Source organism: Denticeps clupeoides, chromosome 17, assembly GCF_900700375.1.
Source record: "Denticeps clupeoides chromosome 17, fDenClu1.1, whole genome shotgun sequence".
Classification (NCBI taxonomy): Eukaryota; Metazoa; Chordata; class Actinopteri; order Clupeiformes; family Denticipitidae; genus Denticeps; species Denticeps clupeoides.
Genome location: NC_041723.1, coordinates 3,373,444 through 3,391,726, shown reverse-complemented (window position 1 = coordinate 3,391,726; position 18,283 = coordinate 3,373,444). Strand labels below are relative to the sequence as shown.

At 49.4% G+C, this 18,283-nt stretch overlaps 2 protein-coding genes and 1 pseudogene across 2 annotated transcripts; all 3 read right to left on the bottom strand.

The window, feature by feature from the left end:
• Positions 1 to 2,951: 2,951 nt before the first annotated feature.
• LOC114766891 (potassium voltage-gated channel subfamily A member 1-like) lies at positions 2,952 to 6,038 on the bottom strand. Its single transcript, XM_028958238.1, has one exon. It carries the CDS (start codon positions 5,642 to 5,644, stop codon positions 4,163 to 4,165), a length of 1,482 nt encoding a protein of 493 aa, XP_028814071.1. The 5' UTR covers positions 5,645 to 6,038; the 3' UTR covers positions 2,952 to 4,162.
• Positions 6,039 to 7,540: 1,502 nt separating this feature from the next.
• LOC114767154 (shaker-related potassium channel tsha2-like) lies at positions 7,541 to 9,535 on the bottom strand. The gene has a single exon (XM_028958720.1). The coding sequence runs from the start codon at positions 9,395 to 9,397 to the stop codon at positions 8,039 to 8,041; it is 1,359 nt and encodes a 452-aa protein (XP_028814553.1). The 5' UTR covers positions 9,398 to 9,535; the 3' UTR covers positions 7,541 to 8,038.
• A 1,565-nt stretch (positions 9,536 to 11,100) lies between these two features.
• Positions 11,101 to 13,354, bottom strand: LOC114767144 (potassium voltage-gated channel subfamily A member 2-like; annotated as a pseudogene).
• Between the last annotated feature and the right edge of the window lie 4,929 nt (positions 13,355 to 18,283).

Genomic DNA, 18,283 nt, shown 5'->3' with positions numbered 1-18,283 from the left:
TGGTAACTCAGGTGACAGCGGCGGAGGAACAGATTGTAAAGGTGCTCTTGCACGCACGTTGCACGGGTGACTGATGTCCGCTGCTGCCATTGGAACAAAGACTACACGTCCCAGAAAAACCATGCAGTAGTTCCCTGAAAATTAGAAATGCTGCCAAATTGTGAGCCTAATCTTGGCACAATGCATATTTCATGCAGTCTGGGTGAACATTTGAACTTCGATCTACGTCATTATGTTAATAGAACGGCGGTGATTGTTTCTAATAAGAGGTGGATGCATATAAATATGCTGGTATCGTAACACATACTCAAAATACCGATGTGGAACAGAAACTGCCTTGGACAAGAGACAGATCCTTAAAAATTTATTGAGTTTGTGATTGGAACTCATAAGTGACATCAGACAAAGAACAAAAAAAATCACCCTTGCATAGATCACAGACCATGCCTTTAAAGTACATGAATACAGAGCATAATCCGACTTTAAACGAAACACAATTAAGAAATTGCAAAACAAACTGATTTATGACCAATCAGAAAAGGGTTCGAATGATGTGGGGGAGGGGCTACTTAAAAATGCTTCTCTCTCTCTCTCTCTCTCTCTCTCTCTCTCTCTCCCTCTGTAGAATTGCATTTGATGAAAAACCGCAGCATCGGTTGTGCATCGCTCAGCTCGCCAAAGTCAAAGTGACTGTCCTTGTTCGCAGCCAGGCACGTCTAGCGTCGTGGACACGCGCGAATCGGACGCAACCGAATGCCAAATCCCGACTAGGTTCACGTTAAATGAAAGAATCGTTCGAAAGGAAGAGATACGAAGCCGAGAAACGTGTAAACTGTGGAGGGAGAACGTCTTTGTGCTAACAGAAGCAAGGGCTTTTTAAAATGGTGCAACCGTAATATATCTGCTCCTCAGTTCGGAAAGACTCGGCTCATGCAGTCTTTCCTATGACCATGCAGTATTTGCAATCAATAGGTTGCTGATTAATAATTGACTTAATTTTTTTACACTACAATTTGGGGATGGAAACCTTTGTGCCGGTGTCTGAACGAGGTTCTGTGGCCATTAAGTAAAACCGGAGGGAACGTTGCTAATGACTTTTCTCTGTTCGGAAGGAAAAGCGAGGAGCTTTAATGGTAAATAAATGAGGCCACGCAGGTGAGGAAAACTTCCCCGCAAGGCCACACCGATCCCATAGCCATTAAATGATCAATAATAGCCTGGGTTCAACGTCTAGACCGAACATTCCGTTTTTTTTTGTTGTTTTTTAATCGTTTTGCCACCCAAATAAAAAAAAAAAAAAAGAAATCTTTGTGACTCACGTGTGACGAGTTTGACTTTGACCTCCACGCAGCGTGCCGCTGCTCCGCTGCGGACGGTGGCTGGCCGACACTATCAGATTTTGTCCCTTTGGTTCGTACGTCCTCCTGAATTCCACACTGGCCAAAGTTCAGCCTTCCAGATCTGCTCGGGATTCGTTTCGAAACTGAAACCTGGAAATTCACAAATGCGCCCCAAAATGGCAGCTAGTCAACTGAAGCTCTTGTTGCGAATGGCTGTTTGAAAAAAGGGTTCTTTTTAAAGAATAAAGGTATATCTTTGCTGCTATTGCTGTCTGAACGCATTGTTCGGAGGGTTTGTGTTGCGTAGCACCATAGCCGACCGCTCAGTGACCTTTTACCGCTATGTCTGGACAGTTACGCTAGAGACTCAATGAACACCAACATTAATAAATACGAATAGGAAATAAATAGAATCTATCGGTGTACGTCCAAATTTCACTGTACGTCCAAATGTCTTTAAGGATCCTCACTAAAATACGTTTTTCCCGATATATATATATACATTATGCGTAGTAAGATCTGACACACATCTATGATGGCTTTCATTTACATTTGTATTTTTAAGCTTTGTGACTAGCAGCCATGTTGTCTTACATTTTTGGGAATAACGGGTAAGAAACTGCACTACTTGAAAACAAAAATGAATATGTAACACGGGCAAAAGCATGTGTAAGAGTGGTTCGTTTATGCCGATAGGCTTAACAGTCTCTGGTTATTTTGCCGTTTCTTTTGGCTTCTGTGCGTAAATTACAATGCTAAACATGCCCAATATTCAATGACTGGGAACTGTGTTGAATTCGTGCGGGCACAGGAATCAGCGGTTCATTAAAAATATTTTTAAAAATACAAACAATATTAAAATGAAATGTTGTTCTATGATCCATAGCTACTCTAAGTGAACTTGCATATCTAAAGCACCGGGTGCTTTCTTGTGCTTTCTCCGAGATGCCAATTAATGCGAAAATAACAATAATTATCAATAGAATGTAAGAAAAGCTGAAATTTTGATTGTGCATTGCTGAACGGCATAAGCCTTTTGGGGGGGTTGGTTTCTAAATGTATAAGTGCTTCAAATGTTCACCTTTTGGGGTATTCTGACCTTGTCATTACTCTTATAGGCAACTTGCCATTTTGCATGAGGCGGCAAGAGCAGGCTATAGAAGAGCGGTACATTCTCCGAAGTACATTCTCCACGGGGGCAGAGCCACGGCTCAACTCTGCGAGGCCAAGGAAGCCGCGGATGAAATACACAAACCGGGTTTTACGTTCACGACAGTCAGCGTTGGCTCAGTCTTCACCAGCCGGATGTCACGTAGGCTTTTTACACCAGTGCAAAGCGATGCCTAGACACACACACACACACACACACACACACACACGCAGGGAAAAAAATAAAAAAAACGACCTGCAATTTACCTAATATCTAGCGGTGCTAAAACCTGCAGCATCTATTTCATCTCTCCGCGACTCTGACGGGGCCTAATGCCGCCACAGCGTTTTAGCGCTAACCCCACTCGCGTTTTAATGACGTCCGAGGCACTTTCACCTATGGAGATGTCGGGAGGGTCAAAGGCACTAGCAACTCATATATGCAACTTTTGCCGTATCTTCTTCTTTTTTTTTTTTGCAATATTAACCTGACATTCAAGCAAATTGATTAATTTCTTTCGTAATGGCCTAAATGGAAGCATGATTTCATAATTATGTTAAGATTTCTCATGCACTATTTTGTTTCATCGGGTGCGTAGTATGAGTATATGCATTTTGAATTTAAGAAAAAAATCGATTTTTTTTATCCCCTTAACTTATTTGACTACATTGTTTCTTGAACTTCTGCGTCCCTGCATTGGGAGTTTGTGGTTTTTTGTTGTTTTTTTTTTGTCACAATTCAGAAAATTCCAGGATTTGACATCCATCTTTTCCCTGACAGTAACGAAGACACCTATGAAAAGTGCCTAATTTGCAACAAGCTGTATAATACCGGTGTCATGCATTAAATATACCAGGATACATAGTACCTTAGCTGAGTAGGCCATAATGCATTTTTACATGCTATGATCTCGTATAGTAAAGGTTCCCTTAAGGTTTAACATTCAGTCCCTAAATATCCTTAAATGATGGCAATTTCAAATCAAACAGCTCAGTGCACTTTCCTCAGAAACAGATGGAAGGAGAAATGGAAATGGGCGGAGGGTAGGCCCACGAGAAAGAAAAAAAAAAAAAACAACCCACGACCCTGTTAAACGGGGACGGTGGCCCATGCATGCCGCCGCCGAACGAAAGACGCATGCTGACGACGTAGCTCCTCCGTCCAACGTGTGCTGTCTCGCGTCGAAAGGGCATTTCCGCAGGGAGCCCGCCGGCGTCTTCGGTGCTACAGCACCTGCTGGAAAAAAAAAACACGTGGCAGCGTCCTGGCGTCCCCGAGAGCCGGGCTCCGTCGTAGGCCGATAAGGTGCTTTGCTGGTCAGGAGGTCACACAGTATAAGTGGGGGACCACTAATAGCGAGGCATCGACCAGACAGTGCAGTTTTTTTGTTTTTTTTTTATGCATTTTGTCCTGGGTGTACTAAGCAAGTGTTTGAGATAGGCTGTTATCCATGCATAATGGCCGAGTTCTCCGTATGGCTCACGGGCGTCCAGCTAGTCTTGAAAAGTGCACGTGTGGGCATGATGCAACCCGTTCCGAACTGTCCTGTCCTTCTCGTCTTCTTCTCGTGTGCCTTATTTGAGGAGTATAAGTAACATGAAGAAGGGGCTTAAGGAGGTAAGATCAGCATTCACTTGTCGAAGGCCTGGCCAGAGCTCGGAAGACCCGTCGCCTAGACGTCGGTCAGCAGCTTGCTCTTGTTGACGCAGTTGGGCGTGCTCATAGTGCAGTTGCCAGTTCTGAGGTTGGCTTCTCTGAAGCTGTCGATGCTGTGGTTGATGTCCCCGTCGATCTCCATGTACTCGGACTTGCTGACGACCGAGGAGCTGCGGCGGCTGGAGTTGGTCTCGGACGGGATGTTGGGGTTGCTCACGTTCAGCAGCTGGGCCTGTTCCTCCCCCTCGGTTTCCCGGTGGTAGAAGTAGTTGAAGTTGGACACGATGACGGGCACGGGGAGGGCGATGGTCAGCACGCCGGCAATGGCGCAGAGGGAGCCCACGATCTTGCCGCCAATGGTCACGGGATACATGTCCCCGTACCCGACGGTGGTCATGGAAACCACGGCCCACCAGAAGGCGTCGGGGATGCTGTTGAAATGCGACTCCTTCTCCTCGGCCTCGGCAAAGTACACGGCGCTGGAGAACAAGATGACCCCGATGAAGAGGAAGAAGATGAGCAGCCCGAGCTCCCGCATGCTGGCCTTGAGGGTCTGTCCCAGAATCTGCAGTCCCTTCGAGTGCCGGGACAACTTGAAAATCCTGAACACCCTGACCAGACGAATCACCCTGAGGATGGCCAGAGATGTCGCCTGCTCGCCCTTCCCCTCCACCTTCCCGTCGGTCTCCTCCGCCAGCTCCGTGCCCAGCGTGATGAAGTACGGGATGATGGCCACGATGTCGATGGTGTTCATCATGTTCTTGAAGAAAGCCGCCTTGCTTGGGCACGCGAAGAACCGGACGATCAGTTCGAACGAGAACCAGATGATGCAGAGGGTCTCCACGATGAAGAAGGGGTCGGTCAGGATGTTGGGCTTGTAGTAGAAAGTGGTGTTACCGATAGTCTCTATACGACCTCTGGGGTCTTCCTTCAGTTCAGGCAAAGTCTCCAGACAGAATATGACAATGGAGATCAAAATGACCATGACGGACACTATGGCAATTCCCCTGGCAGGCCCGGAGCTCTCCGGGTGCTCGAACAGCAGCCAGATCTGCCGCTGGAACTCTCGCTCCGGCAAAGGGCGCTCCTCCTCCCGGATGAAGCCCTCGTCCTCCCGGAACTTCTCCATCGCATCCACGCCCAGCTCGTAAAACTTGATCTCCTCGGAGAACATGTCCAGCGGCACGTTGACCGGCCGGCGCAGCCGGCCCCCGGACTGGTAGTAGTAGAGGATGGCGTCGAAGCTGGGGCGGTTCCTGTCGAAGAAGTACTCGTTCCTCAGCGGGTCGAAGTAGCGCATCCGCTTCTTGGGGTTCCCCAGCAGCGTCTCGGGGAACTGCGCCAGGGTCTTCAGCTGGGTCTCGAAGCGCAGCCCGGCGATGTTGATGACCACCCGCTCGCAGCACTCGTGGTCGTCGTGGTCGGGCGGGTACGTGTCCTGGGGGTGGCCCGGGACGGCCGAGGCCTCGTCCATGTTCTCTCCGGCCACCACGGTCATCCTGCGGCTGTGTCACTCCTGGCTCAGGCGTCTGGGTCCCCAGGTAGGGGGGGGATCTGTGGCTTCTGCCTCAGTGCAGTGACTCGACCATCGCCGCCTGCTGCTGCCTCTGTCGCCCAAGTCAGGAGGGAGGAAGGCGGATGGGAGAAGCGGAGGATATTTCGCGGGCTCAGCACTTTCGCGCCTTTTTAATTATTTACGCGCCACGTCGCGTGCAGAAACGCGTGGTGAAATTCCGCGGTCTCCGTTACCTCCGGCCGGCGTGGAGCGGGCATCGCCGGTGCCGGTGCCGATGCCGGCGGGTCCCGCCTGTGGAAGCGCGGCGCGGCTGCGGGTTCGGCGGCGGGACGATGCGCGGACATCGGAGTGTAAAAAAAAAAGAAAAGAAAAGAAGATGCCGCCGCAGCGCAGGGTCCTTAAAAAAAAAAAAAAAAAAGGGAGGCGGAATAAATTCCTCAGTAACGTGCAACGTGGTGTACCGAGCTGCGCGGATGGAGGGAGGAGGAGGAGGAGGGATGGAGAGAAGACAGATTGACCGTGGGAGGGAGGGAGGGAGGGAGGGAGGAGAAGCTCCGACGCAATGCAGACCGACTCTACAACTCCGCTAACTCCACCCCTGCTCTGCACAACCCACCACGTCTCCAGGTTCGTGCCTCTCTCACGTCCACGGGCTCCAGGACCTGCAGGGATGCAGAGCATGTGAGAGAAATAAAGAGAAAAAAGAAGAAGTAGAAGATCCTTCTCTTTCTTCTCGGCCCCTGGATGTGAGCATCATGGGCCGGACGTTTGCATGGCTGCGGCTCGGCCTTTAGGAGGGGTCGAGGAAGGCCGTGGCGAGGAAGGCCGGGCGGCTGCTGAGTCACCAGCGGGATTGAAACGGTGTCGCGGGGAGAAAAGAAAAGCCCCCAGTCAGCATCTCCAGGCCCCGTCTCCGCTCTGCAGCACGGCAGCCATTAACCCTGCTGGCACTCCATCGCGAGGGATATAAACCTGTTCGCTGCACACGGTCCTTCAGCAGCAAAACAACAACAACAAAGAAAAGATTTATTCACGGACTTGGTTTGCATGGCAAAACATAAAAGGCACTTTTTTTAAAAGACATACAAGCTTTCATGAATGATTTTCAGGCTAGAAGACATCATCTTTCATTGCGTCATTGCAACTGTGCACCAGAAGGGGATCAGTTATCAGTTATCCCTGCAAAACTAATTATGCTCTGCATCTTCTCTGCTGGAGCAACTTCGTAAAACCTGAGAAAAGGGTTCATTTGCACACTGCAGATACTGATGCATCGGGCAGTGGAATGCACAGAGAACCCTAACCATCGTGTTTTAGACTTTCTAATGATTAATGATGTCCATTGCATGAATCTTGTTTAATAAGACAATATGCAAAATGTAAATCCAGTCAGGTCGATCTTACACATCAAACACTGTGCTTATAATATGCATGTAAGCATAAACATTCCATGTTACTCACACTGTACAAAAGATCATATAAATTAAAGCCATGTACAACTGGAAACCTAGAAAATATATATATTACAGTATATTACAAAAGCCATCAAAACTTCCCAATTGTTGGAGGTGGCTGTCACCTCAAAGATGCACAAGTAAGATGACAGCTAGTGATGTTATAACAGTCCTTCTGGTGCTCATAAAAGGAGCTTAAATGTCCGGTGGCAGGTAACACACTGGCCAAAAAAAGTCCCAGGTTCGAACCCCACTTACGACCATCGTGTCACCGAGCAGGACACTTAACCCTGAGTGTCTCCGGGGGGGACTGTCCCTGTCACTACTGATTGTAATTCGCCAACATTTTAGGCGGGTGGTAGTAGTCTAGTGTGTAACACATTCACCTATGAACCAGAAGACCCTGGTTCAAATCCCACTTACTACCATTATGTCCCTGACCAAGACACTTAACCCTGAGTGTCTCCAGGGGGGACTGTCCCTGTAACTACTGACTGTAAGTCGCTCTGGATAAGGGCGTCTGGTAAATGCTGTAAATGTACATTTCTGCACGCAGGTAGCGTTGTGGTGACGCGGCGATACCAGCCGCGGCCGCTGCGGGGCGCTCGTAAACCGCCATAATTCAGGGTTATTTTATCATTAACGCGACGCTAATAAAAGTGTGATATATTTGATGTGTTTCACGTTTGCTGTGCGGCCTTCGTTCATTCAAGCCTTTTGGAATACGTTTGGAATAAATAGCAGTTCAAATGCTGTTTTCGACAATTTCCCAAAGAGACGCGACTGTGCAGTCGCATGTGCACGGTTATATGCACCACGTTTATTAATAAATACAAAATAAATAAGAAAAATTAATAATCGAATCTACGATTGATTGATGGTGAGGATTTATGGGAATTTATGGGAACTCCGAATCCACGCGTCACACGTCCGCCAGGCTCCCCGTGTGCGTCTCCGTCGTCTCGAAGTCGTCCTCGTCCACGCTCTCGGCTCGGACGAGCGGCGCCTTGGCGTCTCCCACGCCGGGTCCCGCGTGGCCGCACGCCACGTGGACGTAGTCCTCCTGCTTGGCGTCGTGGTTCTCGCGGTGGTAGAAGTAGCTGAAGTTGGAGACGATGACCGGCACGGGCAGGGCGATGGTCAGCACCCCCGCCACGGCGCACATGGAGCCCACGATCCGGCCCCCGATGGTGACGGGGTACATGTCCCCGTAGCCCACGGTGGTCATGGACACCACGGCCCACCAGAACGCGTGGGGGATGCTGGTGAAGGCCGAGTCGGGGTCGTCCGCCTCGGCGAAGAACACGGCGCTGGAGAAGAGGACGATGCCGATGATGAGGAAGAAGATCAGCAGGGCCAGTTCCCTCATGCTGGCGCGCAGGGTCAGGCCCAGGATCTGAAGGCCCTTGGAGTGCCTGGAGAGCTTGAAGATCCTGAAGACCCTCACCAGGCGTATGACCCTCAGCACGGACAGGGACGTGGCCTGCTGGCTGCTGGCATCGTAGTCGGACAGGTCCAGGCCCAGGGTGACGAAGTAAGGCATGATGGCCACCATGTCGATGGTGTTCATGATGTCCTTGAAGAAGGCGCCCTTGCTGGGACTCGCCGCGAAGCGCACCAGGAGCTCGAAGCTGAACCACACAATGCAGATGGTCTCCAGGATGAAGAAGGGGTCGCTGAAGGGACTCCCGGCGCCCGGGACCGTCCCGTTCGCCTCCATGTGGTTGCTGAAGGAGGCCGGCTCCTCCCGGAACTCCGGCAGGGTCTCCAGGCAGAAGATGACGATGGACACCAGGATGACCATGACGGAGACGATGGCGACGATCCGGGCGGCGCCGGAGCTGTCCGGGTACTCGAACAGCAGCCACGCCTGCCGCTGGAGCTCGCCGGAAGGCATGGGCCGCTCCGGCTCCTCCTCCACCAGGCCCTCCTCGTCCTTGAAGCTCTCCATGGCCGCGCCGTCCAGCTCGTAGAACTTCAGCTCCTCCATGAACACGTCCACCGCCACGTTGCCCGGCCTGCGCAGGCGCCCGCCGGACTGGTAGTAGTACAGGATGGCGTCGAAGCTGGGCCGGTTCCGGTCGAGGAAGTACTCGTTGCGCGCCGGGTCGAAGAAGCGCGTCCTCTTGCGCGGGTCCCCCAGCAGCGTGTCCGGGTAGCGCGCCAGGGTGCGCCGCTGCGTCTCGAAGCGCAGGCCGGAGACGTTGATGAAGACCCGGTCGCCGAGCTCCCCGTCGGCCGCCTCCGCCGCCTCCGCCGCCGCCGCGTCCCCCGGGCCCATCCTCACGCCCCGCGGGTAGCGCCAGCTGCCGCGCCACGGGCCGTGCGCGAAGCCCTCGCCCCACCACGATCTGGCGAAGCCCGCCACCTTGCCGGATCTCGGGCGCAGGGGCCACCTGCAGGGGGGGCGACACGCCGGCCCTTTTAACGGCGGGACCCTCCCCGGCGCGAGTGACACGCCGAGTGACACTTTCATCCGAGGTCCCTTTACGCGGGTCTCCTTACAGCCCCGACAACAACTATCTGCGACATCCGAATGTCATTAAATGGACATCGTTGCATCGACGGATCGATATTGGATTGATTTTAACAGCGTTTATAATCTGCAATTCTTTAGACATTTGAGATTTAGGCCACACCCAGCTTTCACATCAACTGCTTCTTTAAGTAAAAAAACGTAGTTAATTACGTTTACTAGGTAGTACAGTGGGACATTATATTTAAGTATATTACGTTAAGTAATATATAACTATGTCGTGCGATTTTCTTTTTGGTACATTTGGAAATCCCGTGGAGGTGCCTGTAAATCTCAAGCAGTGGAAACTGCTGGCGTCACCGACACCCGAGCACCCGCCCCGGGGGGGACGTCTTACGCGGGTCGTGTTTTACAACTGGGGACACGTCCCCGCGAAGAAATGCGGCCGGGTGTGACAGAGACGCGGGGCCACCGCCGGTACGCGGTCCAGGGGAGACGCACAACACAACGCTCTGCACTTAACCGACGTCGGGCCTACGGCAAAGGATCCATGTTGAGCTTTCTGATGCATTTAAGCCAATTTGAGGTACTTTGAATCATCTGAAAAGCTGGAATCTCTCGTCCCGCGGTGCCTCCACCGATCCGGAGGGTTATTACATAAACACAATATTTTACCGGAACTTTAGGAAATCAGTTTTCTTACAATGAAATGGACGTTAACGCAGCCCTCTTGTAATAAATAAATAAATAATTGCTTTTATGCAGTCAGACCAGCAACAGAAGTCAGCCGAAGTGCTTCAGAGTAAAACGGAGAGGAAAAAGGACGAGTTTAGTGGAGAAAGTGCTCCATCGTCGGCAAACCCCGGGCCACGGCTCAGCCGACTGCACACTTGACTTGCTTCGTTCTGCTGAAATGAAACACCAGCTACTCCGGCCACCAAAGCCCCCCAGGACGGAGCCACCCTCCGCCTGACCTGGACACGGCGTCCGTTTTTGGACGCCACATGCCGGCGTCGGTAACTCATTAGCGCGCCGAGGTCATGAATAGGAGGAACAGTCGCCACGCTGGGCTCTGGGTATTAGGATGTGAGAGAAAAAGAAACGATATTATCCATTTGCCTCCTAAACATAATTTAATCATGATAATTAGTGATTAGTTCACGGTTTAAAAGTGACGTAGATTTATTCCACTTATTATAAGGTTACCTGACAGACGAGGTTTTTCTGCTCCGCTGCATGGCTTCGGAAGATGAAAGGTTCCATACAAGCCATTTCCTGGCACCAACATTTAATCCGGGATAGTACAGTAATCCCACGACAACCCGCGAGGCTGCGCCAAGGCCGTATTTCTTTCTCTTAGTTTACTACTGGTGCTAAATGTGATGTCACACTGCGTTTCGTTAAACCCCAAGATGGAGGCAAATTAAAATCTGATTTTGTACATAATCTTTTTGAAGGCTGGACAGGGCGAGGAAGGAGGACACATACGCATGATGTCACCAGACGGGTTTATTAGATGGTGACCAGGACAGGGGGGAAACATCAGGTTGACAATGACCCGACCGCAAAACAGACACGAACAGGGCGGGTTTATACAGCCAGACCCCGGTGAAACCAGTCAGGGAGCATAAAGGCACAGGACGAACACAAAACCCGGACCCGGAGTAGCCCCTTTCCGGACCGGATCCTGACAGCACAGGCCCAGAGTGGATCAGGGCTCCGGCACGCTTTAAACAGAATGCACCGAAAAGGCCAAGTTAACTGGCAAGTCTTGCCAATGAGAAAATTCGGTGTGTGTAAAGCTCCAAAACCTCTGTGTTGTGAGGCTAGTTTCAGAAATGAATTGTGTGTTTTCCACCATGCTCGATTTTATGCTGGTTTTTATTTACCCATAGTGCAATGGGGCAAGCAAGCTGTCCGGGGCAAGTTGAAAAGTTGCATATGTCAATATATTTATCATTGCTTTGTTACTGTTCTTTTAGCAGCGGCCGTGGGCATTTCAAATATCATTTTCACCTCCGTTCATCTGAAGAGCTGCATAAATATTTTGGCAGCTTGACACACTATCCTGCTAGTTTTTCTTGCTGAAATTGTGCCATTCGACCTCACCGTGGACATACTCTGTGCAATGAGAAATAACATCGATATTTTTGGCACGAAATCCAGTTAGCTGCGCTTTTGTTACAATACAACTGAAGGATGAGTTCACCAGGTGGCCAAACACGACACATTGAAAAGGTTGTATCTCACAAGCTCAGAACGTCCACAGACGCAACTCACCACCGTCACTCAGCGGACAGCTTTTCTGTGAAGCTCTCCGGCGGATGTGAAAATATGAGCGTGAGCTGACGTCTCAGAGCTGCCTACACGAGAGTTTCCGGTAACCTGCCTGTGTCCAGCCCATCCTGCAGGTTGTTGCCTGGACGTGTTTGGCAGGTTTCGACATCCTTCTGATAAAAGAAGTTAAAATTGGAAACAATGACTGGCACGGGAAGAGCGATGGCCAGCACCCCCGCCACGGCACAAATGGAGCCCACTATTTTGCCTCCGATGGTGACGGGGTACATGTCCCCGTAGCCCACGGTCGTCATGGTCACCATGGCCCACCAGAACGCGTGGGGGATGCTCGCGAACTGCGAATCTGGATCGTCCGCCTCAGCAAAGTAAATGGCGCTGGAGAACAAAATGATACCTATGAGGAGGAAGAAGACCAACAGGCCCAGTTCCCTCATGCTCGCCCGAACGGTCAGGCCCAGGATCTGTAGGCCCTTGGAGTGTCTGGAGAGCTTGAAGATCCTGAAGACCCTCACCAGGCGCACGACTCTCAGCACGGCCAGGGACGTGGCCTGTTGACTGCTGCCCTCGTAACCGGCCAGATCCAGGCCCAGGGTTACGAAATAGGGTGCGATGGCCACCATGTCGATGGTGTTCAAGATGTCTTTGTAGAAGGCACTCTTGCTGGGACAAGCTGCAAAGCGTACGAAGAGTTCAAAGCTAAACCACATTATGCAAATGGTCTCCAGGATGAAGAAGGGGTCAGTAAAAGGATGCTGCTTTTGCCCTTTGACTGTCCCATTGTCCCATCTGGAGTCGGGGGCTTCCTCTCGGAAGTCCGGCAGCGTCTCTAGACAGAAGATGACGACGGACACCAGAATGACCATGACAGAGATGATGGCGATGATCCTTGCCAATGCAGAGCTGTCGGGGTACTCAAACAGGAGCCATATTTTCTGTTGGAATGTGTTGGAAGGCACTGGGCGCTCATCTTCCTCCACCAAGCCTTCGCCCTTCTTCATGCTCTTCACGGCCCCCTCGTCTAGCTGGTAGAACCTCACTTCCTCCATGAACATCTGCAGCGGCACGTGCTCGGGCCTGTGCAGCCAACCCCCTGACTGGTAATAGTAGAGGATGGCATTGAAACTCGGTCGGTTCCGGTCAAAGAAGTACTCCTTCCTCAGGGGGTCGTAGAAGCAAATTCTTTTGTGGGGGTCTCCAAGGAGGGTTTTCGGGTACCTCGCAAGGGTCTTCAGCTGCGTCTCAAAGCGCAGACCGGACACGTTGATGAAGACCCGGTCATTGCATTCCAGGGCAGGGTCCCGATCCCCCTCCATCACCACTACCATCTCATGCGGGTTCCTCTGGGACCCCACGGTCATTTCATGGCAGTGGCTCATCCCGCTATATGCCCTTCTGCGCGCCACCAGCCACTTTGGCCGACCAAGACCTGCGAGACTGTCTCCGGTCCCCCAGCGTCGGGCTTCACTGCCGTAATACTTCCTGTGCAATGCTGTTGCCCGCTGACACTCGAGCCCCCATCAAAAATAACATAGCGAGGATGTCAAAATACCACCCCTATTCCTGGCCCTTACCGGGTTTTTTTTAAACCAGATACTTGTATGGCAATAATGAGCTCGATCTTAAATTTAGATTCAGACACAAAGAACTTCACAGAATGCACGTGAATGAAGGCAATTGCTGCTTTTCGCAGCTCTCCATAACGTGCATGATGCCCTCTTCATGTCAACATCGCATGTGCATGATACACTCCTTCAACAGTGTACCGCCCACTCGACCTCTAACCGCGTCCTGCTATGTCCTGGTCCTGGAGCCAAATGAATTTAAGACAACATTGTCCATCCTTTTTCATGTGCAGAGGTCTTTGAATTGTCACCTCCACGTCACTTTGCGCAGCTGTGAAGCTGCAATGTCATATTTGAGAATGAATTACTGTGTCGATCTTCGATCTCTTCATCGATGGTAACTTGAAAGCACGTTGTAAGTCACTCTGGATAAGGGCGTCTGCCAAATGCCTTAAATGTAAATGTGTCTGAGGTTTAAGCACCAGGGTCAGAATTTTGCATACCGCACAAAATTCACATTAACTTGGTGCTTTGTTAAGTGTACTGTGTACCGTGTACAAGATTGGTGTCAATATTATATATTTATTCATTTTTTTACAGGATTGAAGCAACATTCAAATCCAGGGTGGTAGTAGCCTAGTGGGTAACACACTCGCCTGTGAACCAGAAGACCCGGGTTCAAACCCCACTTACTACCATTGTGTCCATGAGCAAGACACTTAACCCTAAGTTGCTCCAGGGGGACTGTCCCTGTAACTACCCTGTAAGTCGCTCTGGATAAGGGCGTCTGATAAATGCTGTAAATGTAAATGTTTTCTGGTTTGAACTGGAAAGGCATCCCACAAGGGACACTGGCTTTTCAGTCAGTGTCGCAGTTGACAATTTAGTCCTTGAAATTGGCAGCAATTGGAAGATATCTAAAAGTATATTTAGAAAAGAAACATAGGACATTCACTGTCATTGACAAATGAAGGCAGTTTTTATTATAGACACACAGGAGGTTATTCTGAGACTTTCAAGGTTTGACCGTGTGGACGAGTGGACACCTACTCGTCCCAAGGCAATCAAATAAAGTCGATCATCTCTGTGAAAACCTGGACACCGGTCTCTGGCTCAGGTGTTGAATGTCAGCGTGAAATGCCAATGTCAGGGCACGGTGCCGCCTGCCGGCGACTTGTGACCACGCCGAGGCCGGAAAGAGGCCAAACACTGCGGTGCCTACCAGAGACGGCGTAACCGGCGACTAGCCTACGCGTTTTGTCCTGAGTTGATTTGCTCTGTGACGCGGCCTAACCGACGTGTGCCTCGGCGTGCCAGGAAAAGGATGCCGGGGATTCCCAGGAGGCCGTAACGCCGACGGCGAAAGAATGACCCGTCCCGGGGCCGGCAGCATTACACGCGTGCTCCAAGGAGACCCCTTCGGACTCCGTGGCCTTGTATCTTGGGGCGTTCGTGGTGGAATCATTGTGCTACTTGATGCTGGAGGTGGTCATCGGGGACACAGGACCTTCCTCCGGCCTTAAAGAGCATGAGCTCATTGCACAAGGAAGACTGGCGTGTCCCCTCCGCCGCCCCTCCCATCCGCCGCCGGGCAAGAGAGGCGGCCTGATGAATGTGGGAATCGGTTTACAAGACGGGCTCTGACATCCGTGTTTGCGCGCTCCTGTATTCCCAGGCATCTCAAACAGGTGTGAGTCCCGGCACTCATGTGTCCGAACCCATGGCCTCCGGACCATTCCGGACCCGTGCCAGGCACCACACTGTGGACGGGTGCGTGCGGCATGTGGTCGGCCAATGGCGGCTCAGGTTAGATGGATGAGCTGGTGGGTGGTAAGCTGTTGAGAACGACAGGCTCCTCTTCACGTTACCAAGGGTTACGACATTTCCACCTGCAGTCATGTATGGTCCCGTGCATGACAGGGTTTTCAAGTAAATATTAAAACAACACAATATTCTATACAAAAAATTAAGAAAATGACAGGCACATGATCAATGATGCATTATTATTTACTAATAATAATGCATCATGCAACAGACCAACATCTTGGTGGACATGAAAACATATATTTTTATATTGATGACAACATGAATCTGCACAATATTTGAATACATATGCTAGTGCATTGAAAAATATAACTGAAGATTAAATTATACATTTATACACAAAACACACAAACAGTGGGTATGGAAAGTATTCAGACCCCGTTCAGTTTTTCACTCTTTGTTATATTGCAGCTATTTGATAAAATTATTTACCCTAACCCCATATTGACAGAAAACACAGAATAATCGACATTTTTGCAGGTTTATTAAGTAAGAAAAACTGAAATATCACATGGTCCTAAGTATTTAGACCCTTTTATTTGGCACTCATATATTTATCTCAGGTGTTGTCAATTTCTTCTGATCTTGAGTGCAGCTGTGCACTCAATATTGAATATACTGATTTAAGACCTTACAGCTCACAATGCATGTCAGAGCAAATTATGAGGTCTAAGGAAGTGCCTGAAGAGCTCAGAGGCAGAATTGTGGCAAGGCACAGATATAGGGCCAAGGTGGAAAAAAAAAAAATTCTGCTTCATTTAAAGTTCCTAAGTGCACAGTGGCGTTCCTAATCCTTAAATGGAACCCTTCCTAGAGCTGGCCACCTGGCCAAACTGTCGGGGGAGAAGAGCCTTGGTGAGAGAGGTAAAGAAGAACCCAAAGATCACCGTGGCTGAGCTAAAAAGATGCAGCTAGGAGATGGGAGAAAGTTGTAGAAAGTCAGCAATCACTGTAGCCCTCCACCAGTTGGGAGGTGTGTGTGTGTGTGTATATATATATATATATATATATATATATATATATATATACACACACACACACACACACACACACACACACACATACACTCACACAAACACACACTGTATAATTAGCTAATATGAAGAATGAAGCATTCCCATATGTAGTGGGTGGTAGTAGCCTTGTGGGTAACACACTCACCAATGAACCAGAAGTCCCAGGTTCGAACCCCACTTACAAATATTGTGTCCCTGAGCAAGACACTTAACCCTAAGTTGCTCCAGGGGGCAGCTGTCCCTGTAACTACTGATTATAAGGATAAGGGTGTCTGATAAATGCTGTAAAATGTAAAATGAATTCAGTAAGTGTCCATGGTGTGAGGTATTTCGTTAATGGCCTGCAGAAGTCCACCACAAAGCCATTCCACATCAAAGCTTCCCTCCACCATCAGCCATTTCCATGGTACCATGGCACCGGTTCACGGCTGAGCTGTCAGCCCAGTTTGATGGTCGTGTTTTCACTGATAGTCTACAGGGGATGAAGCAAGATTCTGAAACCCGACACTAAAGATTTGCAGGGTTGGGCTCCTCAGAACATCAGGCGCATGGCCGCTCCCACTGCTGCTTGTTTTGCAGATTGGGATTTCAGCGCAGGCCTTTTTTAGACATCTCCGCCCTGACTTCAGAGGTATATCTGAGTCCGGACAGGCATCATTGGACACCTGCTCTGTAATGGTCCCCTCCGTGCTGATCTGTTGTTAGCAAATTTCTCGATCAGCCTTGACCCATCAAGACAGGGACTCCACTAGACCTCTGAAGATATCTGCTGTGGTATCTTAATCCAAGACATCAAGTAGCAGATCAACTAATTCTTGTGAAGTTTTGAGGTAGAACGTTCATGGTTCAGAATTTTCCAGCACATTTCCCACAGGTTTGCAGTTGCCACATTATCCGGCTGAAAGAGGGCCCAGCTATTGGCCTCCAAATTCTCCTGATCTCAGTCCAATGAAGCTTCCCCCTCACAACTTACAGGATCTGCTACTGATAGCTTGGGACCAAATAACAGAGCAGTTGGGACGGGGCTGCTTTGGCGGTAACATCTGGCAGGTGGGCCTAAGGTTACAACGCTGTATGGAGTGTAGAAGGTTCACCAGGAAAAGCCCACGGCCACTTATCTCTATCACATTAACAACTTAAAATGATTCATATGAAATTGTGTTTATCGGTCACACACAAACTTAGAGCCCCAGCGTAACCGAATCCAGCCGGGAGACAGCAGTCATTCTCCGGTGGAACACAGCCACGCCTATATATAACCGGCTGGTAGTGTAAGTTATATCAGACAGGAGAACCCTGCACGCGGCGACACTCATCATGAGCTGCATTCTGATTCAGGCACCGCTGAGCCAGACACATTTTCCAGTCTTAATTACTCCTAATGCACACTTCTCAGCCTGCGAGATAAATCTGCACCCGACGGACTAAAAAGAATTATACAGAAAAATTCATACTATTTAATTCTGTTAAATGAAGACTGACAGAAAAAAAAATAAAAGTCAAGTGATGAATCTCTTTGAACATAGAGTCCTGCCATAGCGCTGAGTTCTTCTGACAGCTGATGAAAAGCAGCAAGCCTCCGAATCAGCAATCCAGCAATGAAACTGTAGCTTGTGTACTATGTGAACCTAAATCCATATGAGAAACATTATAATACAGACTTATGTAATGTAATAACATAATAATGATACAGATATATTATGTTCTACTATATATTATGTAGCACCAAAATTCAGACTGTAATAATAAATCACATATGAATTGCACTGCCTCAATCCATTTGCTGCAATGTCACAGTCTGAAGATATAACCCCCTTCAAAATAAAATAATAAGCTTTCATTCTTACAAAACATGGCTTGAGTTTTTATGCATAACAATACATCTATCAATCTGTTACATATTAAAACAGTGAGTACAATTTTGTCTGCTTCTGTTCATTTCCGTTACTGTGTTATTTACTGGCCTTTGAGGTATTATTTTCGTACAAATT